The 23,395-nt window shown below is 47.9% G+C and overlaps 1 protein-coding gene across 3 annotated transcripts in view; it reads left to right on the top strand.

The window, feature by feature from the left end:
- The window catches only part of CLCN4 (chloride voltage-gated channel 4), a 78,512-nt gene extending 55,575 nt beyond the window's left edge, over positions 1-22,937 (top strand). For all 3 annotated transcript variants that reach the window (XM_060136810.1, XM_060136809.1, XM_060136811.1), the window contains 8 exons: positions 956-1,162; positions 1,269-1,349; positions 2,322-2,867; positions 4,691-4,877; positions 5,409-5,807; positions 12,435-12,651; positions 13,406-13,507; positions 19,691-22,937. In XM_060136810.1, coding sequence (XP_059992793.1) covers positions 956-1,162; positions 1,269-1,349; positions 2,322-2,867; positions 4,691-4,877; positions 5,409-5,807; positions 12,435-12,651; positions 13,406-13,507; positions 19,691-19,781 — 1,830 coding nt within the window. In that variant the 3' untranslated portion in view covers positions 19,782-22,937. The remainder of the gene's footprint in view (positions 1-955; positions 1,163-1,268; positions 1,350-2,321; positions 2,868-4,690; positions 4,878-5,408; positions 5,808-12,434; positions 12,652-13,405; positions 13,508-19,690) is intronic.
- Positions 22,938-23,395: the final 458 nt, after the last annotated feature.

Below are 23,395 nucleotides of genomic sequence, written 5' to 3'. Positions count from 1 at the left end.
CCATTATTTGGCATTTACAAAACAGTTGCAGGTCTGAAAGTGGAGCACGAGGCAGCTCCACCTGTAGTCAAAGTACTTTTCAGTACCAGGGGGCAAGATTCAACGGAAGGGAAGGGGTTGCCGTGGATTCAGATACCCTTACATCCCCCAGAGGTGCGTTATTAGAATGTTGAGCATCTTCTTTTTCCAATATTGTATTAAGAATATTTTCAAACATACAGGAAAGTCGAAATAATTGAGCACCCATATACCCCTGGCCTGCATCAGGGGTTGGCAGACTTTTCCGATAAAGGGCAGAGAGTCAATATTTTGGGCTTTGTGAGTCAAGAGGCAAAATTGAGGAACTATTCTCACTAAAAGACCGGTAGTCTTGTTTACATATTACATTTAAAAACATTAAAAGCCCTCTTAGCTCGTGTGTCATACACAACAGGCCGTGGGCTGGATTTGGCCCATGGGCCATAGTTTGCCGGCCCTGATCTAAAGTTCAATTGATATTTTGTTGTATTTGCTTTGTCACATAGCCAGCCAGATGTCCCTTTATCTTGGCCATCTTTCAGTAGTGAAAAATTAACAGTTAAAATCAATAGATACAGAACAGTTAAAATCAATTTTCAACACAACAGAGGGTAAAATGCACAGGATAAATGCCATAAATAAAATGAGACTGATAATTACTTACTCAGTCCTTGTTATGATCTCTCATTACTCTCGGAATTATTAAGATTTACTATGCATTGAAATTGTTTCAGGGTTCCATTAATATATAAAATTAGGCGTTAATATAAATTCTCAATATAAAATTATAGCTAAATTAACAACTAAAGCAGCCTGTCCTCCATATGATTTAGTGACTCTCAGTTTGAAAGATGCTTCTCAGAGGAGGGAGAGGTTACTTTCCTAGCCGTGGCGCTGAAGCGGCTCACTCCCTATCGTTCTCCATCCTGTGTTTCAGATAAAGACCATCTTGAGTGGCTTCATCATCAGGGGCTACTTGGGCAAGTGGACCCTGCTGATCAAGACTGTCACCCTGGTGCTGGTGGTGTCCTCGGGCCTGAGCCTTGGCAAGGAAGGGCCACTGGTGCACGTGGCATGCTGCTGTGGCAACTTCTTCAGCAGCCTCTTCTCCAAGTACAGCAAGAACGAGGGCAAGAGGCGCGAGGTGAGCAGGTGCAGGATGAAGCGCCCTCCCACCCTCTCCGGGCTCACCAGTACCCGCTGATTTGCCGGAAAGGCCTCGGGCTGACGGGGAGCTCTTTGCTTCGCAGGTGCTGTCAGCTGCGGCCGCTGCTGGGGTCTCTGTCGCCTTTGGTGCTCCGATCGGGGGTGTGCTTTTCAGTCTGGAAGAGGTGAGCGTGGGCTCTGGAGGGCCCCGTGGTTCTGAGCGCCGAGGAACACATGGGGGGTCGGGGCGGCAGGAGGCTTCCCTCTCTAGCCCTCTGAGGACTAGATGCGAAGGAGGATTGAGAGATTCCTGCAGCTCATTAAGGAGCCGCAGTGTTCGCCATGAAATACGTGTTTTCGAGTCCTGTTGAAAACTTGCCAGTGTGATTTCTGGGGGAGATTTGCAGTCTCCTCTCTCGTTTTCATAAACAACACAATGAAGCATTTTTATGTTTTGCAACGCAAATGGATCTAGTCCAGCAGTTGGCCCACGTTGTCTGTAAAGGGCCAGGTAGCAAATATTTTAGGCTTTGTGGGTCTCAGGGCTCGGTCGCAACCACTGGGCTCTGCCCTTGTAGCGTTGAAGGCGCCGCAGACAACACGCACGTGCGTGGCATGGCTGCCTTCCAACAAGACCTTCCCTATGGATGCTGAAGTTTGGATTTTATATCATTACCACTTGTCACTAAGTCTTGTTCTTTTGAATATTTCACATGTCACAAAATAATTCTCTCTTCCCCCACCCATTTAAAAATGTACAAACCGTTCTTAACTCATGTGCCCTCCAGATACGTTTGCTGGGCCAGGGGTTTCAACCCATGATCTGTTGTCTGGAGAATCAAATCAGAGGTTTCTTTTCTTTTAGGATGATCTCTGTGCCATAAAGAGAATTATGATGAAGTGTTCTCATTTCTCTTAAAAAATAGCTCAAACACACCTTGACTAGTATCCGTTCCAATTTTAGACATAGAGTCCTTTAAATATCTTTGTTAGTGCATTTGGGCCATACTCCCACCTAGGTTGAGGAAGTGCCCATCTTTGGTCTTGAGTGTGACTTTGTGGCCTATGCCAGCAGGTGGCTGCTGATCAGGGGCTGGGGCTCAGGGCAGCTCTTTCTTCCGCCAGTCTCTGATTTTCCACCTGTTCGCTGGTCGCAGGTCAGCTACTACTTTCCCTTAAAGACCTTGTGGCGGTCCTTTTTTGCGGCCCTGGTGGCAGCCTTCACGCTGCGATCCATCAATCCCTTTGGGAATAGCCGCCTCGTCCTCTTCTACGTGGAGTATCACACGCCCTGGTACATGGCCGAGCTCTTCCCCTTCATCCTGCTTGGGGTCTTCGGGGGCTTGTGGGGAACCCTCTTCATCCGCTGCAACATCGCCTGGTGCAGGAGGCGCAAAACCACCAAGCTGGGGAAGTACCCGGTGCTGGAGGTCATCGCGGTGACCGCCATCACTGCCATCGTCGCCTACCCCAACCCCTACACGCGCCGCAGCACGAGCGAGCTCATATCCGAGCTCTTCAATGACTGTGGGGCCCTCGAGTCCTCCCAGCTCTGTGACTACATCAATGACCCCAACATGACGCGACCCGTGGACGACATCCCCGACCGCCCGGCCGGGGTCGGGGTTTACACGGCCATGTGGCAGCTGGCCCTGGCGCTGATCTTCAAAATCGTCATTACCATATTTACCTTTGGCATGAAGGTAAGTGAAGGGGAGGGAAGGTGTCAGGGGAGGGAGGCAACCTCTATCCTTCTGGGGATAGCACCCTAGTCCCCAGAATAAGATTGTGACGAGGGGAAAAGGGGAGGTGACCTTTACTGAACGTTCTCATGTGCAGGGCACTTGACATTCTTTTAATCAACAAGAAACAACGCTTTTGATAAACAGCAAGCCTATGGAATAGAGATTTATAACCCCATTTTACAAGTGAAGAAGCTAAGGCTTGGAGTATATCATTCATATGGAGACGTGTACAGCTTGGTGAATTCTCACAAAACATACACACTTGTGTGACCAGCACCCAGGGCCAGGAGCAGAACGCTGGGAACCCCCCAGAACCCCCTTGTATTCCATGACTGTTGCTTTTTGTGGTATTCTTACGAATTAAAAAAAACAAAAGTCTAGGGACTTCCCTGGTGGTCCAGTGGTTGAGAATCCGCCTTCCAATGCAGGCGACGTGGGTTCAATCCCTAGTGGTAACTAAGATTCCACATGCCGAGGGGCAACTAAGCCCGCCTGCCACAGACTACAGAGCCCACGCGATCTGGAGCCCCCATGCCACAACTAGAGAGAAGCCTGCGTGCAGCAACGAAAGATCCTGCATACCGCAACTGAGACCCGACACAGCCAAAATAAATAAATAAATAAAAATAAATAAATATTTAAAAAAGTCTGAGAAGCTGTGCACTTGGGTGCAGTGGTCAAACACAAACCTGAATTTTTGCCTTAAGAACAAGGAAGGATGAACGTTATTAAACAGGTGACTGTCTCTGATGCAAAGGGATTTATTTTCTTCTGGTGCCTGCTGGGAGAAGTCTGCTTTGAAGGTACAGGGGATTAAATGATGGGGGGATAAGGGGTGCTGAGAAAGGAACAATTTCCTCAGGAATGTCTCACACTCTGGAAATCACACCCGAGAATCCAAACTTAACTTGAATTTGGGTAAAGATCCACTTGCATCCTCAGGTTGATGACAGCTGGGGGGCGGGGGTGGGGTAGGGGTGACATAAATGCAGCTCCCGGTCAGGATCGGCGGTCACATGCAGTCTCCACGAACAGAGTCAAGTCTGTTCTGTAGCACATGTCTGATCACTAGAGAAATGAACATGTTTTTCATACAGCAAAATATAAAATACGCTATTACCAAGGCCTTTCAGTTTCCATGGTCTGTTTCTTTGCTGCATTTAGCCTGGCTTGAAAATATTCAGAATACTTTTCGGAAAATGGACTTTGTTAGGAAGACGGACCTGCCCCCCATCTCTCTCTGACAGGTGTTTGGCCACTGTACATACAAGAGGGCAGTAAGCCCGTGCCAAGGTTTTTGGAAGATGCAGGGCAGCTACACTGATGCTTTTAGCTTCTTTCTTTGACCTGTGAACAGTTGAGGCCTTGCTTTTCCATTTTCATGCTGTGGCTTGACATTTAATTTTAAAAGCTAATCTGAATGGCACGTGAGGGGAGAGAGAAAGTGGTGAGTATCTCAAGTGACAGATGTGCAGTTTGAATGTTATTTGCAGTGGGGCTTATCATTCTTTTATCCACAGCAGACAAACTAGGCCAGCTTTTGAAGGCGAGGAAATGAAAGTGTAAAATTGCATTTTCTCCAGGTCACAGTAGATATGACCAAGCAGGTGAAATCACTGGTCCCATGGTTTCCCAGGTGACCCATGTTTTGAAGCGTTGCCCCTCCTTTGAAGACCGAAGCAAAATGCAAGCTCGTCGAGGGGGGCCTGAGTTTCCCGGCGGCGGGGCGGCGGGAACGGGGCCCCCTTCCCTCATGCTTCTTTCCCCTGCGCTCCCCGCAGATCCCGTCCGGTCTCTTCATCCCCAGCATGGCTGTGGGGGCCATGGCAGGCAGGATGGTGGGAATTGGCGTGGAGCAACTGGCTTACCATCACCACGACTGGATCATCTTTAGGAATTGGTGCAGGCCCGGAGCAGACTGCGTCACCCCAGGGCTCTATGCCATGGTGGGAGCTGCCGCCTGCCTAGGTACCGTGTGTGTGTGTGTGTGTGTGTGTGTGTGTGTGTGTGTGTGTGTGTGTGTGTGTGTGTGTAATGTGAGTAGCAGAGGGCTTTTCTCTGCTCAGTCATCCAGGGACCCAGGCTGATGGGGTCTCCACCATCTTGCAACTGTACCATCTACAATAGTGGATAGTCTCTGCAATTTTCCAGCTCGAGGGGTTCTGGTAGAGAGCGATGCTTGCTGAGTCAGAAACCTGCAGGGCCCAAGTAGGCTCCACTCACCAAAAAGCAAGGCGTGTGGTCCTGGGTGAATAGACAACTCACTGTCCCTCATGGGAGAAGAGCCCCTCAGGGAGATGTGACTTACGGCTCCTGATGCAAGGCTGTGTTTACCGAGTCTGGCCTCTGGCCCAGAGGTCCGAGCCTGGGCGCCGTGTTGGACTGTCTCAGTAGAACAGGTGCTGGGAGGGTAGAGCCGGCTTCTCGGTTTCCACAGTTCATGTCTTCTTGTGGGTGTGGAGTCGAGTCCTGAAATTTCATTCCTCCCTTTGGTTGCAGGTGGAGTTACCAGGATGACGGTGTCATTGGTGGTTATCATGTTTGAATTGACGGGTGGTCTCGAGTACATCGTGCCCCTGATGGCAGCAGCCGTGACCAGCAAGTGGGTGGCTGATGCCTTTGGGAAGGAAGGCATCTACGAGGCCCACATCCACTTAAATGGGTACCCGTTCCTGGACGTGAAGGACGAGTTCACCCACCGCACGCTGGCCACCGACGTCATGCGGCCAAGGCGGGGGGAGCCGCCGCTGTCCGTGCTCACCCAGGGCAGCATGACCGTCGAGGACGTGGAGACGCTCATCAAGGAGACCGACTACAACGGCTTCCCCGTGGTCGTCTCCAGGGACTCGGAGCGCCTCATCGGGTTCGCCCAGAGGAGGGAGCTGATTCCTGCCATAAGTGAGTAAAGCAGGGAGGCTCACGTTTCACGGAGACGAATGGCAGCTCTGTGCCCCGACATTCTCAAAGAGGTTCGATAGAGTGCACGAGGGTCGGAGGGCTTCAGCCCAGGGTCTCTCACGCTTTAATGCTTATTCCGTTTCACCTGGGCGTCTGGCCAGAATGCCGTAGGTCTGGGGTGGGACCCGAGACTCTGCATTTCTCCCGAGCTCCCTCTCAATGCTGCTGCTGCCCCCAAGTCACACCGTGAGGGACAGTGTTTTGTCGGAGGCATTCTTGGCTGGACACCGAGCACCACATTTGCAAGCAGCCCCCTGGGCCGCTCCTGCTAGGACACACGCGCTCCGCCTTTTAGGGACTTGCTGGGCGAAGCTCAGCAGGAAGCGGTGGGAGAGCTTGGGCTGGCCGGGCCAGCTGCTCGCAGAGACAGACTTCCAGGCAGGCTGACCGGCTCAGATGCTGAGCCCTTTGCCTCAGACGCCTCCCTCGGCGCCGCTCAAGCCCGTCACTTCGCCACGATGTCCGGTGCCATCAGTTAGAGACCCACGTGGGTGCAGTCAGTTCCGTGGGATGCTTTTCCTCCTCGTGCGCTAACTGGATCAGCTGGGCTGAGGGGCAGGCTGTTGAGTTGGGAGAGCAGAGAGGGGATGATGCCCAGACGGATGTTCCCGACACGGGCGGCTCAGAGAAGCCCGGGGCTCCCGGTGGCCCAGGGATGAGCGCCTTGGAAGGGGAGCGGGACGTAGGAGGATTCCACAGGCAGAGGCCCGGTGTGAGTCTTTGGAGGCCCAGGAGGGAGGGGCAGCAGGCCTTAGCGGGGCTCCCCCAGGGTGTTCCCTCCGGACTTCCTGATGCAGCGGGGGCAGGGAGCCGCAGAGTGCATCCGCAGCGCATGGTAAACACTAATGCGTGCCGGCTTAGCACCCCTGCATCTCACGGTACACCGGGGCCCACGACATGGCTCACGTGTGCCCTTGATGACTGTACTTCCACGACATTTGTGAAGTTTGCCAGGGGGACTTTTTCAGGTATGATGGTAGAACGCCCCACCGGGAACACACCTTAGCTTATCCCTGCCCTTTGTTAACTATTTCTTAGGCTCTCCCTTTGAATTTCTAAAACCTCTTCGCTATGTTAAGTAGCTTGTAAAATGTTTTTAAAGTATATTCATCAAAGGCTTTATAAAAATAAGTTTAAATGAGCTATATAGCCTCTAATTTTAGCTTGTTGCTCAAACATATTTCCCTCCCCCAAAGCAACAGTTGATTTTATGTTTTAGACATGAAAGTACATTTGTGCTTCAAGTGCTCCATGATGCTTCTCTTTATTATACGTCCTGTTGCTTAACAGGTAGGTGCCTTTAGGCATGACCATTGCCTTATAAATAATGAGATTTTTTTTTTTAAAAAAGCTGTATAGTACGGTTGGGTTTGTTTTAAATTAATGTAATCAGCAGGCTTTAAAAATTTATTCAATCCTTAAAATCTTTTAAGCAAAGGTTGAAATTTAAACACTCTAGTAATAAATGTCATGGAATCCATTACCTATTGTGTAGCTCCAGGCACACCTGCTAAGAGAGAGCTTACTAATTTTGCTGAAACCCATTACTGTAATCAAGTGGGAAACAGTAATTGTCATCAGCCGGTTAGAGAAGAAATTTAAGCTTGCCAACCCAGTGCCCTCCTAGAAGCTATGTTTGGAATGTCTGAAGAGGCAACACGGGGTGTAAATAATACCTTTATGCTTTCCATCAGACCGATAAGAGTGTGGAAGCTGCCATTTACATGGTTTGCAGGAAAGCAAGGAGTGTTTGGCTGTGAGCAGTTTGAAAAGCTGTTTTCCTGCTCCGTGGATATAGAAAAGTCCTGTACTCCGGTGGAGAAATTCATTACCTGTATTTGCGGACTTAGACGCCCTTTTGCGAATATAGAAATAGGACGTAAGCATTTAGCTAGTAACGATCCCATGCCAATTTCCCTTTCAGGGGACTGAGGAGCAGAGATTTTACATAGATCCAAGATAAGAAAAAAGTAGTAAATGAAGCAAAGATTTTTTTCTCACGTGTCATGTTTAAAAAGGTATCAGTTGCTCCCGTGAAGCTGAAAATGTCTTATTTTCAGTCTATCTCTGGAATGCCAAACCATAGCTGTTGTCTTTGCTGGAGAGCCATTAGTCACAGCACCTCGGAAACGTGGCCCTTTCACCGTCACGTACTCACACGTAGGGCCATATGTGGCCCTTGTTCAAGTTCCTGGTAGATGGGACTTTACCTCTTGGTGCTCTCTGCAAACACGAGGCTCTTTCTGTGCTCAGCAGGCTCAGGCTCCTCTAGTCTTGAGTTCCACAGTTAAGTGAGGCTGGATCCAGAAAGGACTCAGTGGGAAGCCGCAAAGATGATTAAAGGGATGGAAAGTTAGAGTCATGGGCCAGAGTTAAGGGAACTCTCATTTTTTTCGCCTGGTGGATGATTTGATGGTGATTCTCCAGCATGTGGAAGAGGCCCACTTGCAGAAAGGGATCCATGTCCAGAACTGAACAACAAGATGCGTGTCAGATCTGTTGGACGGGTTCTTTAGGGATAAAAAGGTTTCTTCCTGGGAGAGCTGTTTGTTAATGATGGGGATAGGCCGTGGAGAACAGTGGTGGCATCTGCTTCTTTCTGCTGGGGATGAAAAAATACATGCAGAGGGACTTCTGCATGCCTTATAAACTATAACTTGTCAGAAAATCATCTGCCTTTTCTTCTAAATAGTTTTTACTTTTTTACCACATCACCTTTGTACTGACCACCACTATAGTTGCTTCTAATTTTCCATTTTAACCTTTCTTGTCAATTATGTCTGTTTTATGGAAGCATGTTTTTAACCTTTGATGTCTGGCATCTGCCTAAACTTTTTTAAAATTAAAAAAGATTTTTTTTATTTTGACTTTTTTACTGAAGTAGAGTGGATTTACAATGTTGTGTTAATTTCTGCTGTACAGCAAAGTGATTCAGTTATGCCTATAGATATATTCATACTTTTTTATATTCTTTTCCGTTATGGTTTATCACAGGATATTGAATATAGTTCCCTGTGCTATACAGTAGGACCGTGTTGTTTATCTATGGAAGCATTTTTTTCTTATTTTTTTTCTTAATTTGTTTTTGGCTGTGTTGGGTCTTCGTTGCTGCACGCGGGCTTTCTCTGGTTGCAATGAGAGGGGGCTACTCTTTGTTGCGGTGCGCTGGCTTCTCATTGAGGTGGTTTCTCTCGTTGTGGAGCACGGGCTCTAGGCACGCAGGCTCAGTAGTTGTGGCTTGCGGGCTCTAGAGCGCAGGCTCAGCTGTGTGGTGCACGGGCTCAGTTGCTCCACGGCATGTGGGATGTTCCCGGACCAGGGCTCGAACCTGTGTACCCTGCATTGGCAGGTAGATTCTTAACCACTGCGCCACCAGGGAAGTCCCTATGGAAGCATTTTTAACGAACAGGATGATAGCGTATTACCTCCCTAAAAACATGATTAGAGTTTCTCAACCTTAAAGCCATTAACATTGGGGCTGGATCATTCTTTGTTGATAGAGGCTGTCGTGTGCACTGTGGGATCATCTCTGGTCTCTACCCACTAGAGGCCAGTAGCAACCCCATCCCCCCAGTTATGAGACCCCAAAATGTCTCCGGATATTGCCAAATGTCCCCTGAGGGTGGAGGCAGAATTACTCCCAGTTGAGAACCATTGCTCTAAAGCCATTGTAATCACTTACTGGATATGTGATTATTTCCAGTCTTTTAAAATTTCTAGGCCTATCATAGTTTGTGGAATTCACTTTATCAACACTTTCCTCATTACCCTCCCTGCACCTGGCATTATGATCTTACTGCTGCTAGCAAGTGGAATGTCAGGTTGAATGACCTTAACAGGCGCTCGTAAAAGGTGCATCATTTTTCAGGAGCCGCAGCCACTGATAGTAGTTGTGGTAGAATAGAACAGCAGACCACCAATACTAACAACAATTTTAAAAAGTCTAGGGGCTAACAAAAGTTTAGACGTAACAAAAACGATCTTTACAACAAAAATGAAGCTTATTACATTTTTTAAAGTAAAAGTAATACTCAGAATGTTGGGGAAATCAGAAGCAAAGGGAAAATTAACAAGGTGCCCACATTTTCAACACCGTAGAAGGCTCTGGTTAATATTTAGCGCTTTTCTTATCTTTTAGGCCTTTTACACATGTAATGTTGGGCTATCTTTTTTTTTTTTTTTTGGCTTCTTTTCTAACACAGGTTCCCATGAGTCCCTGGGGTCTGGGAGCCTATACTCTCATAGCACTGGATCATGTGCTGGGTGAGGGCTTGGTTTACCCTTTCGTACAGGAAATATTTCGTGTAGCATCCACCATGTGCTGGTGCTGTCCCGGGAGCTGGGAGCACAGCGATGACAGCAGCCAGGCTCTGCCCTCTGTGAACTTTCATGCTGGAGTTTGTTGCAGGCATTTTGGTGACAGATGATTTCTTGTCCAAAGTGGGAGTAGATGGTTCCCCCAGTAGAGAGATGAGGAGAGCTTTCTTGCTGATTCTTCCATTCACCAGCTTTTGGCTGTGCGTCGTACCTCCATGCCCAAAGTTCAATCAAGGCTTTAAGATAGGTCTTTATAATAGAGCTCCAAAGTGGCCTCACAGAGAGCCCTTCTGGAGAGAGCCACAGCTGCTACTCTTGGAGTACCAAGGAGCGCTGCTCAGGTCTCCGGCTCTGACCCCAGCTGTTGCCTTTGATTCTTGTTTGGCAGTGGATAGCTCAGGGCTTTCCTTCCTAATGCCTCCTTTGTGAGATAGGCTCTGTTCTACATGACAGGCAGAGCCAAGGACACCGACGTTCAGTAGACCTACCCACTCGTTCATCCACTTGTTGGTTGACTGACGCATGTGTGCACTTGGCAAATACCTGTCTTGTGTCTGCTGTATTCTCGGCATTGTGCAGGCACTGGGATTGCAGTGCTGATCAAGAATTCACGGAGCTAGGTGCTGTTCGCATCAGGGCTTCTAACTCAGTCGGTAGATTCAGAGGCAATAGAAGCTTGTTATTCATTTCACCAAGTGAATTGACAGTTGGCTAGGTTGTATTTGGTTTTATGAGGGGGCTCAGCAAATCCATGTGATCAGTTCTTGATTGAGTTTTGTGGCTTGATCCAATCCTGATGTTCAACTGGATTGTTGAAATAGATGGGATTCCTGTTACATGGGACTTTTAGAGAATCAGTCGGTCTATGAAAATGGGCGATAAGTGTGTGTTGACTGTTTGCCGCCCACCTTAGCATTTCAGGACAGAGCCATCTCGATTTAGGAGAGAAATGCACAGTGTGTACTGTGTGGCACCTACGGCTGAAAGCATGTTGTGCATCAGTGTCATCTGGTATTTGTGGTTGAATTGTACTCCATCTGATGTAACTCGATTGAACCTGACCCACATACTGTGCAGGCATTTGCCCAGCGGGCCCTCTGTTCCCCTTTTAAACAGAGACCCTTTTTCAAACTCAGTCTGACCCCGAATGCTGCCAGTTTTCCATTAGAGTACTCTGTTGCAATAAATAGCTTTAGAGCCAGCAGTTAGAATTTTATTTTTCAAAGAACAATATAGGTGAATAGTAGTCTTTGAGAAGGCAAAAAAAAAAAAAAGTATTATAGAAAGCAGGATCCATTTTAAGGCAAGCCTTGCTGTACATTTTCCCTAACCTTTTCCCATGAAGCAAAAGAAAGATTAAAATTCCAACAGAAGGAAAATCGCCTTGGAGAAATATCTTGAGACCGATGGATTTATTTCATGTGTGACTTAAAATAGCCTAGGTTTCTAGTACCGCATAAAGCTGTATTTCTAATGAGTTCCTGTTACCCTACTTTTCTTCAGCTTTCTTTCACGTGGGCCCGCCTACAGATAGAAATAGGCTAATTGTTACCATAACAGTTTTACTATCTTTCTTTGAGAAATCCACCAAATGGCCCATATTTAAGAGAGGCGATCCAAGGGGTGGGGGGAATGCAGCTTTTCTAGGGTTATTTCTTTGGTCCCAAGGGTCATAGTTAGACTGAACTGCGTTTCTGGGCTGTGAGCCTAGGATGGTCCTCTTGGTTTCTTGTTCCTTTCAGGATTTATAATGCCATCTGGGCCAGTTATACGTTAGTTTGTTAAAAAAAAAAAAAGCAAACCATGTATTAAGGTCATTGGGCAGCTAAGTGAGGTTTCTTTTCACGTCAAACCTCAGCCCCTGATGAGGTGAAGGTGTGTCAGGAAAGCAAGGGTGGCAGGCCCTGGGCCAGCTGGGCGCCCTGGCCTCCAGGCAGAAGCAGTGCATTCGCTAAAGGAAGTAGCCTGGTCAGGCCCGCGTTGCAAGACTTTGGCAGTGAATGATCAGGTCACAGCAGGGGGGTCTCGCGCAGCATTAGCTTGAGAGAGAGAGATGCCAGTTTCACAGATGTTTGGCTGAAGCTCCTCGTTAAGAATGTAGAGTCTGCCTTCCGCGCCCCTCCTCTGTGGGATTCTAGGCTGCTGGGGGAGGGAAGTCGCGTGTTGCTGTGGGATGGGGTGGGATGGGGTGGGGGAAGGGACTCCGCAAGGGAGTCTCGTGAGGCTCACCGTCCTGCTCGCCCATTGCAGAGAACGCCAGACAGAGGCAGGAGGGCATCGTGAGCGACTCGGTCATGTACTTCACCGAGGAGCCCCCTGAGCTGCCAGCCAACAGCCCGCAGCCCCTGAAGCTGCGGCGCGTCCTGAACCTCAGCCCTTTCACCGTCACGGACCACACCCCCATGGAGACGGTGGTGGACATCTTCCGGAAGCTGGGGCTCCGCCAGTGCCTGGTGACGCGGAGCGGGTGAGTGGCGGGACCCTGGGGGGAACAAGATGAAGGGGACGCGGGCTCAGCCCTTGGGGGAGTGGCGGGGACCGGGGCAGGGGGGTGGGTGGCAGTGCTCGGAAGAGATGTCCGTAGGTGAGCCCAGGAGGAGGAGTTGCCAGCGAGCCTGGGACTCAGGCTTCCAGGTGGGGCTGCTGTCTCTGCCCTGAGGTTGAAGGTGGAGTCCGAGGGGAGAAGCCCACGGGGAGGGGCTGTGGCTCCCCCGCCACCCGCAGTGGTCCTGGCTCTGGGAGAAGGTTCGGTCTGTCCTGCTGTGACGTTGCGATGTGACGACACTTTCCTCCACATCACGGTGCTCTGCAGAAACGAGCAACAAGGATCTCAGGGCTGATGAGAAAAATAGGGTTAGGCGCACGACGCTCGAACACTTCGTCAGTGACAGATCAAAAAAAACAGAGATGGCAATCTCATAAAAGCGGTCAGACATTTACACACATTAAATGGTTGAGAAGTGTATCAAAAAGGCCGTTTATTGTCCCTTCACCTTGAGAAAGCCCTGCAGTTGGCTTGTGGAAGCGGGCATCGCGAGGGCTGCGGCTGAGTATTCCCATGCCCCTGGGTGCTCCCGGCCGGGGCATCTTTCTCTGTCCTCCTGGACTTTCCTGTGGATGAAATCACCCATAAGCAAACGTGAGGTTCACAGTATGCTCAGATTACTCCCTAATACATCGGTCGGTTCGAAACAACTTCACGTGTTCAAACGTTATCGCAGAGCCGAGAGATTTGGTGGCCCACGGCATCGTCTCCGCCGCAGCCATATTGCTTTCGCTCTGTGTTATCACAAACCAGGAAACCAGCACTGCAGAGAGCAAAGGTTCGTGATGATGTAAGAGGTGCAGTGCTCCGTGGGCCGTGCTTGGGCTCAGGGGCTCTCCCTAAATTCCAGGGCCTCAGAAGCTTGGGTGGAGCGAGAGATTGGCTGGGTCCAGGTAGCGTGGAACCTAGGATTCTCTGCCCAGTTGATTCCTTTATGGGCTGGGGGCTGGGAGGTGGGGTATGGGCTGTGGAGACATCGGTGCCAGGCTTTCCTCCTGCCGCCCTGCTCATGGCTCTGCAAGGAGCTGAATTTGCATTTGACCCAGAGAAATCTCGGCCGATGGGACGAGTGTCCTTCTTAGCTCTGACTGCAGCTGGGGTGTGTCTTGCACATGGAGAGGGGCAATCAATAAGGAACAAATAAATAAGTGTTTGAGGCTAGAAGTCATTTCTGCTGGTGGTTTTTTTTTTTTTTTTTTTTGCGGTACACAGGCCTCTCACTGCTGTGATCTCTCCCGTTGCGGAGCGCAGGCTCCGGACGCACAGGCTCAGCGGCCATGGCTCATGGGCCCAGCCACTCCGCGGCATGTGGGATCTTCCCGGACCGGGGCACGAACCCGCGTCCCCTGCATCGGCAGGCGGACTCTCAACCACTGCGCCACCAGGGAAGCTCTCTGCTGGTGGTTTTTAAAGGAACTCAGTGGTTCTCAAACTTGAGCAGGCGTCAGAATCCCCCGGAGGAGTAAACCTCTAGGTTAAACCCAGAGTGCCGGGCCCCCCTGCAGCTACTGACCCCTCCGACCTGGGAGGGGGCCCGAGAATGTGTATTTCTAACCAGCTCCCGGAGGTTGCTGCTGGTTGGGGTCCCCACTTTGCAAACTGCTGAAGCCCACCGATGAACCTGAATTTCCAGCGCTCGGCAGAAATACCACCGTGATCACCCGTGTCGTCTCAAGTGTATAGCAGTTTCTCTTTTCCTTTAAAATAATAATCCAATGTCAGTTATCATTGGAATCTCCAGTTCTGGCAGGAAATGCTGCCCTCAACGCCCGCTCACACCTCACGGAGCCCCGTGAGGTTTTCCTGTGAAGATCTGGGTGTCGAAATTGGCTCCGAATGTTCTGCGAGAAAACAATCGCACCCTCTCTCTCGCTCTACGTATTTTAAACAAACACAGATGCTGATACATTAGTGCTGGCAAGAGATCCTTGTTTGCGGGGCCTTTCATCTTCTCGGGCTTTGAGCCAGGGCAGGCACGGCTCAAGCCAGCTCGCGTTTTTGATGTATTCCGTCGCCATGTGCCTTCCCTGCTCTAGGCCGAGCACTTGAGCTCGTACCCTTGACTCGCGTTGTCTGCAGGATTTCTCAGGGCCTGGGCTCCCAGGTGATCCTAAAAGCAGACCAGGAGCCAGGGAAGTCTTTGTCTCCCTAAGGCCAGAGTCTAGGAAGCCTCCAGTGGCCAAGAGTGAATTTGGGATTTTCTCCACAGAGGATCTAGAAAGAAAAAGCGAGCAGGGGAGATGGTGTCAGCTTCCACCAAGCCCTGCTAGGTGGGCCTTGGGGCGTGGCCTTCTCACAGGAGCCCAGCTGCTCTAATGTGAATTATGTTCATGGTCGTAGATGGACTGTTTATCATTCCACAGGTTCACTTGAACTGCTACCCAAAGGGGCTGGAAGTTTAAACACTTGATTTATATCAAGTAGGACATCTCATACCACTAACAAACCCCGCTGGATTTAATGCTGCCTCCTTTTGGGAGGATGTTCAACTTTCTTCTTTTCTGATACTTATTGTCGCAGGCCAGGCACAATTTATGCCAGAACCCAAGGCAGCTCCTGAATTCATGTTTCCCCAGAGCCATTATAACCAGCTTGACTTTCAGACGTAGTTACCAAGCTTTAAGACGGGGTTGTCAGGACTGCATGTGCCTGACCTTTTGCTATTATGTCCAGGATGACTGTAAGGGAACAAAACCCAGGCTTTATAGATATGGGAGGGTGTCTGTGTGTGTTAACAAGTCGTTTTTTCTCAAAGCGGCATTGGTTTCATCAGCATCTTACTGAGCGTCTATGTGAGGGAGAACTGGAGGAAGCTCAAAAAGGCTTTAAAAAAAAAAAAGGAGCTTGTCATCTACCAAGGAACATGGACGTCATCCAATTTGAGTGGTGTTCCCCAGGTGTTCTGGAGGGCAGTGTCCTCAGCCAGGCTTTCAAGTAGAAAAGAAATGTCCGCAAGAACAAAAGAGCCTTTTAAGCTGAGGGAGTGTCTGCCAGTTGGTGGCCGCCAGCCACGGAACTCCTCCCACCGCGGATGAGAAGGTGCTTCACCTTTTCACGTGCTGCCACTTCTCTGATGATCGCAGCTTTCTTAGTGGTGTATTACAAGCGTAAGCTGCTTGCCTTCTAACTATTCCTTTTTGATTTTAAAGGGAGTTGAAGGACCGTTATGGACTGAACTGTGTGCCCCCCGCCCCATCCCCGAATTCATATGTTGAAGCTCCAGCCTCCAATATGACTGTCTTTGGAGATGGGGTCTTTAAGGAGGTAGTTACGGTTAAATGAGGTCATAAAAGTGGGGCCCTAATCTGATAGGACTGGTGTCCTTAAAAGAAGAGGAGGGGCTTCCCTGGTGGTGCAGTGGTTGAGAGTCCGCCTGCCGATGCAGGGGACACGGGTTCATGCCCCGGTCTGGGAAGGTCCCACATGCCGCGGAGTGGCTGGGCCCGTGAGCCATGGCCACTGAGCCTGCGTGTCCGGAGCCTGTGCTCCGCAGCGGGAGAGGCCGCAACAGCGAGAGGCCCGCGTACCGCAAAAAAAAAAGGAAGAAAAAGAGGAGACACCAGGGATGCTTGCACAGAGAAAAAGGCCATGTGAGGACACAGCAAAAGGGTGGTGTCTGCAAGCCCAGGAGAGAGGACTCTGGAGAAACCAAACCTGCCAGCACCTTGATCTTGGCCTTCCAGCCTCCAGAACTGGGAGAACATACATTTCTGTTGTTAAGCCACCTACCTAGTGTATGGTGCCTTGTTACAGCAGACCAAGCTAACTCTGTCAGGACACAGACTCAGCTTGGCAGGTTTAGTATAATAGCATCTTGTTTTATGGGGCATCTTTGATTTTACTGTATTTTTATAAATTTTAGAAATGTGTTTGAAGTGCTCTATGAGCACTGTTAAAGTCAAGTAGCTCTAAACAGCTGGAAGGAACAATTCCTGGCTCTGTCCTCCTTCACCACCCACCCCCTTTCAGGCAACCGCTTTCTTCCCCCTAAGAATTTTGTGTTCTTGAATTAATAGACTTTATTTTTCAAGCAGTTTAAGGCTTACAGCATAATTGAGCAGAATGTACAGAGTTCCCTCTCTGGTCCTCTCTCTGTTGCCCTTACTGTCAAGTCTTGCATTTGTGTGTTATATTTGTTGCCGTTGATGAGCCAGTATTGAGATGTTATTATTAACTACGATCCATTGTTTACATTAGGATTCGCTCTTGGTGTTGTACGTCCTGTGGGTTTGGACAAATGTATAATGACATGTATCCACCATTGTAGTATCATCAGGAATAGTTTCACAGCCCTTAGAGTCCTCTGTGCTCTGCCTTTTCATCCCTCCCTCCCCTCACCTCCTGGCAACCACTGATCCTCTTACTGTCTCCATCATTTTGCCTTTTCCAGAATGTCTTAGAGTTGGAATCACACAGTGTGTAGCCTTCTCAGATGGCTCCTCCACACCTTTTCCTGGCCTGATGGCTCATTTCTTTTTAGAGCCGAGTAATATTCCATTGTCTGGATGGACCAGTTTGTATATTCACTCACCTACTGAAGGACATCTTGGTTGCTTCCAAGTTTTGCCAATTATGTATGACACATACATCTTCTAAGACTAAGGACATTCTTTTACATAACCACTGAGCCATAATTACACAAAATTAATGGTAACTCAATATGTCACTCAATACCTAGTTCATATCAAATTTCAATCCAGAGTTCCTTCAAGGTTCAGACATCGCATTTGGTTGTTTTTTCTCTTTTGTTTTTTATCTAGAATGGCTCCCTGCCTTTTTTGTTTGATATTTATGACATAGATTTTTTTTTTTTTTAAGAATCCAGACCAGTAGTCCCACATTCTGAATTTGATTGATTGCTTCCTCATGGTTTGATTTGGTTTAAGTAGTTTCGAGTTTCGGGCAGTGTTCCAGTGTAGATGATGTCATAATGTCAGCTTTTCTGACTTTGTTGGTGATAAGCTCCATCACTGGGATGAGGTGGGGATGGCCAGAGCCCTCTGTAGTAAGGGGACATTTTTCTCTTTGTACGTAATCTGTGGAGGGATACTTTGAGACCATGTGAATTTTCTGTTTTCCAGCAACCATTTACCTGATGGTTTTGGAATCCATCGATAATTATTGGCTAAACTAATTATTACATTGGGGGTTGCAAAATGTTGATTTTCTAATTCTTTTGTGCTTGCTACATTTTTTCCCCATCTTTTTTTTTTTTTTTGATTATCATGTTAGTCATGGTGCTTTCTTTCAGTGTTTTGTCATCTGTATTGTCATTATTCTTTTTGTTTAGCATGCTTTTAAAGGCCCTTTTTGCTATTTTCCTATCACCTGAAGATGTTCCTATAAGATGGAGGGGCAGAGGTAGTATCTGCTGTCTCCCCCGGTGTGATAGATGGGGAAACTAACACAAGAAATCGATCGCTTTTTCAAGGTTAAGGTCCAGTGTGGTCAGGGACAAGGAAGTGAGAATTCTAGCTGACAGTTTCACTAACCAGTGTCCCTTTCACCAGCTGTCACTGACTGGAGTACTGCTCCAGGTACTTGCGGCCCCTCTTCATGTTCACTTCCTGTTAGTAAGAGATGAGTTTCATAGTTTGGCTTCAATTAAATAAATGACAGTGTATTACAGTTGTGTTTTCTGATTTTTTTGGTGTATCATCATTTTACCCAGATACAGAGTAGAAACCTGTCATTTCAATAGCCGTACAGTATTCCAGGGTGAGACTGCCGTCCTTTACTTCTCTATTCTCCTCTTCCTGGGGATGATGGAGACATGGTGAGCAGCGTTTTGCAAACTAATTTGGCAATGGAACTTCTTTTCTCTGAAGAACTTGCAAACATCCCCTTCTTTCAAACCTTTCACTTTCCCCAGGGGGCATGATTTGACCCCAGCAGGTGGTTATTTAAGTATTTAATAAAATCGAGAGTGAGGCATGATCCAGGGGCACTGTTTACGTTGTCGAGTTTGTCAGTGGTGCTCCCTGGAGTTGGGCAGTATACAGTATAGGTGTCTCTATACCAGGATCCCTGAGAAGTGGCATCGTTTTTATAAGTTGAAAACCATGGAATTATGAAAGAGCAGGTAATTTACATATATGGGCAGAGATGAAACTTTACCCTTCCAGTAAGATAGATTTAAAAATAGAACCGGGCTTCCCTGGTGGTGCAGTGGTTGAGAGTCCGCCTGCCGATGCAGGGGACGCGGGTTCGTGCCCCGGTCCGGGAGGATCCCGCGTGCCGCGGAGCGGCTGGGCCCGTGAGCCATGGCCGCTGAGCCTGCGCGTCCGGAGCCTGTGCTCCACAGCGGGAGAGGCCACAGCAGTGTGAGGCCCGCGTACCGCAAAAAATTAAATAAATAAATAAAAATAGAACCAATTGTTATCTTATACTTAAAATTTCTTATGCTTAAAATGCCCCACGCTTGGAATTTGTGCGGTGTGGTCACGTTTTGACAATGGCTTTTGTAAGCCCTTTTTAATTGATTATAGTCTTGGAATTTAGGGGAGCATATTAGTCATCATAGGCTTACTGCTGTAATAAACAAGCCTGCAATCTCAGTGGCCGAACACAATAAAGGTTAATTTTTCTCCCACGTCACTCACATCCAGTGTGAGTTGCAGCAGATGTGGGCTTTGCACCACACAGCCATTCCAGAACCCAGGTCTTTGAATCTGGTGACTCCTGATTCAGTCCTCTGTGACCTCAGAGTCCTTCAGTGGCTCCTCTGTCTTGGGCTGGCAGAGGAGGAGAGAGGAAATGTGCAGGAGACTCGGGAGGGGTATCTCTCACCTCCACCCACACGCCATTGGCCAGAGCTCACTCAGTTAGACCCACCCATCCGCAAGGGAGGCTGGGAAATGTCTCTCCGTGTGCCCGGGTGGAAAGGGCGCTGGGGATTAGGGACAGGCATGAGTTGGTATTGCGAGGCTGACCTCTTTTCTCTATTTTGTTTCTTCTCCAGGAGACTTCTTGGCATCATCACGAAAAAGGATGTTCTGAGACATATGGCCCAGATGGCAAACCAGGACCCTGAATCCATCATGTTTAATTAGAAACAAGATGGCAGTTTCTTTGAGAAAAATACAACTGTGTCATTTGAAAAGAAATAAACAAATGATATGTCATCCTAATGAACGGTCATGCACTGGGGGCAGCGGAAACAAAAGCTTTGTTTAAAAGGAAGGGAAGAAGAATGAAACTTAGAAAAAATACATTGGCGAGTAGGCATTTTATAGCTTTAACCCCTTATGAGTTTCAAGCTGTGTTATGAGTTTAATAACTACTGTGGGGGCCCGTGGGTGGGTGTAAATGATACGGTTTGTACAAGGACATGGAACACAATTGCTGAGTCAAGAAACATTTGCCCCTCCTGTTGAAGGCTGGTGTTGGTGAAGCTTTGAGTCTGAAAGGCCAAGGGGTATTGGCGTGTCAGCGTCCTTATTTATTGGTTCCTGAGGTTTGGCTGTTATGTTACTGAATCAGATTAAAGATATTTGCACTTACTTTGTTGGAAAAGAAAAATTAAATGTGAACGTAGTGAAAGCTGCAAGTATGCTAGTGGGTTCACTCGTGACCAGCCGTTGCTGGCTCCTGTATTCAGCCTGTTATTTTGCTTATCCATTGCTTTCTGAACCAACATTGGGTCACCTGCCATGTTGAGTATGAAGAAATCATTTCTCTATGCAAGACCAGCATCTTGGGACTGCGCGATGAACTGTCGAGCATTTAGTGCTGCACTGTTTCCTGCCACGAAAAGGGATTCATGCTTATTTTGAGGGTATACATACCCCTCATTGATTTGCATCCCCATCGCATTTGCTTCATTTATTTGTTGCTGTTACCTGTGCATTCTTAAATATTGATCAGTCTAGCGCTTTCCAAGGGCCATGTCCTATATTCTGCCAGCTTGCCGTAGTGGCTGAATTTCCAAATAGCATATGCAAGAATCAAAACAGGCTACCCAGTGTTACTACTTTTTTTTCCTCTCAGATCCTATTAAATGTGGCTGCCGAGAGGGTGAGGCAGACGAGTTCTCTGTGGGAACTCCTCCAAATGGGTTGCAAGAGAAATGCTAAGTTGATTCTAAATCTGTTCCATTCTCTTCTCTGTAGAGTGCAAAACATTCAGCTTTAAAGTGTAAGCATGTACTTTCATATTAACAATCAAAGCGCAGAAGGACAGAGTAAAATTCGAGACAGCCAATTTGAGCACTGGGTGTTTTTGAACTGAACGTTATGATACATTTATTCTTTTAGTCAGGACTTCTGTCTTGTCCGTGGGAAGGAAGTTGTGTTTCTTAGGTCCACTGGGTGATCTCTGTAAGACTGATCCCCCTTGCCCGTTCACTTTCGTCTTTGTTCTTCCCTTTTCACCGAGTCAACCTCATCCTTTTCATTCTCATCATTGGATATTGATGTGTCAGGTGTGCATTTGGCTGCAAGTAATAGAAAACTGAACACACAACGAAGAGCTGCATAAGAAACCTGGAGGTGGGCACTCAGGACCGTCTGTCTCTGTAGTATCGTCGACGACTCACAGTCTTTGGTAGTTTTTTCCTACCATCCTTACCCTTTCTCGTTTGGGTCACTGCCTTGTAGTCACAAGATGCTCACTGAACCGCCAGGTCTGGTATCTGCTTTCTAAGCAGAAAGAGGGAGGAAGAGGCAAATGACAAGGCGCAGTGTCCGTGTCGGGAAGGCAAAGCTTTCCCCGAGATGCTCGGCTTTCCTCCACTGGCTAGCCTTCTGTCGCATGGCGCCCCCAGCTGTGTGTGAGTCTGGGAAGGAAAATATTTAGCTACGTAGGCATATTACGCTGAATGAGATTGAGACTCTCTGAGTAAGGAAGGGGGATTGCTCCTTGGGAGAGGGTGTTGTCTGCTCTGTTGGACGCTGTCATCGTGTCCCTGTCATTGTCCTTCTCTTTCTCACTGACCCCCTCCAAACACTCTCCTGTGACCTTATAGTCCCCCACCCCTCCTCTTGGCTTTGACGTAGAACTCCCAGTCAGATGCCATCGTTTCTTAGCCCTAATAAAAATGTTCATTCTGGATAAAAACCTATCTATAAGAGGGCTTCCGTGAAACTTCTAGTGGATACAAGAAAATATACGGATATGTTTAACCTGACTGAAAACTTAAAGGAGTTTAAGTCAGATCACGCTGACAAATTATGGAAAATATGTTTCTGTAATTAATTGGCCTCCTCCCAAATAATATCAGATAGGCACTTCGGTGTGGAAAGGTCAGTCTATACTAGAGAATGTAATCTTTGGTCCTATAAGAGAATGAAATTTGTTGTCTCACTCACAGCACCTAAGTACTGAGTAACGGATCCTAACATTTTGTTGCTATTGAGGTTTCCACGGAACAGTGCGAGTGAAGCTGGATTCTCCTGGACTTTCAATCCTAAAAAGTCTTAATGTACTTCCCTTCTTAACTCCCATGTAGGCTCTCGAAAGAGTCTTAGTCGTAGCCTCGATTTTTATAATCCAGGACACCCTGTTAGCCGAAACAAGGAGCTTCAGAAGGGAACATGCAACAGTGAACAGACAGCCAAAGGTCAGTAAAACCACAGAATTCCCCCTCCTCCAGCTGAGGCCTGGGAAGGGGAGGGGAGAGTTGACTCTGGGCCGAGGTCACCGATGGGGCTTGTGTCCTCTCCCCATTGCTTAGCATGGAGACGTCCGTGGGGTTCAGAGGGCCAGCATCAGACAGGCAGGTCGAGGCCGGGATCGGGGGCTTGCGGCGTCACTGCCAGAGCCAATTGCCTGCCTTCCCTGGAGCCCTGACCTGTAGCCACCGGCCCGGGCCTCAGACACACTCACGGGGAACGCACTGCTGGGCCCTTTGTGACACTTTCTCATAGAAGTACGTGGATGGGGATTCTGAAGGTGTTGCCTGTATTCAAATGTAGAACTTCATCCACTTTACCTGGTGACCTGTTGAACGAGATAAGTAGATCTGGAATGTGGACGTGAAACCAACATTTCTTAGAATACTGTTTTTGTTTCATTTTCCAGAACCAAAGGCTGTAGACATTCATTGAACTTTCTGGATTCTTTCTGAATTGTTTTTTTAATGTAAATAAATATAAGTACATAATGGAAAAGGAGTTCTGTAATGAGGTACATCAACCTACTTCTTGCTCTTTTTCTATCACTAAGGGAATGTGTTACAGAAGGACAGATGGCAAATAAAAAGCATCCCGAATGTGACATGTGGATTTCTTGTGTTTTTCAGCGCATCCCCTGGGAATGCAGATGTGCATGTGGCTTTTACGGAAAAGCAAGTGTGCTAGGAGCAAATCTGTATTCAGTGTTTGCTGTTCCTTAGAACCAGTCAATCTTAAAGTTCTCTATTTGACATTTCCTGACGACTTGATAAAGGAGAAGACATGTCAATACATATTTTTTTGGCCCTAATAAGTCACAGAAACTGAAAAATTTCCAGCAGTTTGTTTCACTTAGGTGAGAATTGGTTCCTTTAAATTATCAACACATGCGAAATCTGTTCAGTATTCATTGTATTTATTATTCAGATGCTGAGCTGGAACAGGTGAGAAACCCAAGGAGGATAACTATTGAATTTCAAGTAATTATATTATGTCTTCATTTTCATTTCGCGTGGGCAGTGTTTTATCAGACTCAGCTTCTAACCTTTGAAATA

Source organism: Lagenorhynchus albirostris, chromosome X (assembly GCF_949774975.1).
Source record: "Lagenorhynchus albirostris chromosome X, mLagAlb1.1, whole genome shotgun sequence".
Classification (NCBI taxonomy): domain Eukaryota; kingdom Metazoa; phylum Chordata; class Mammalia; order Artiodactyla; family Delphinidae; genus Lagenorhynchus; species Lagenorhynchus albirostris.
Note: the sequence above shows the minus strand (reverse complement) of the source record. Positions and strands in the feature narration are given on the sequence as shown.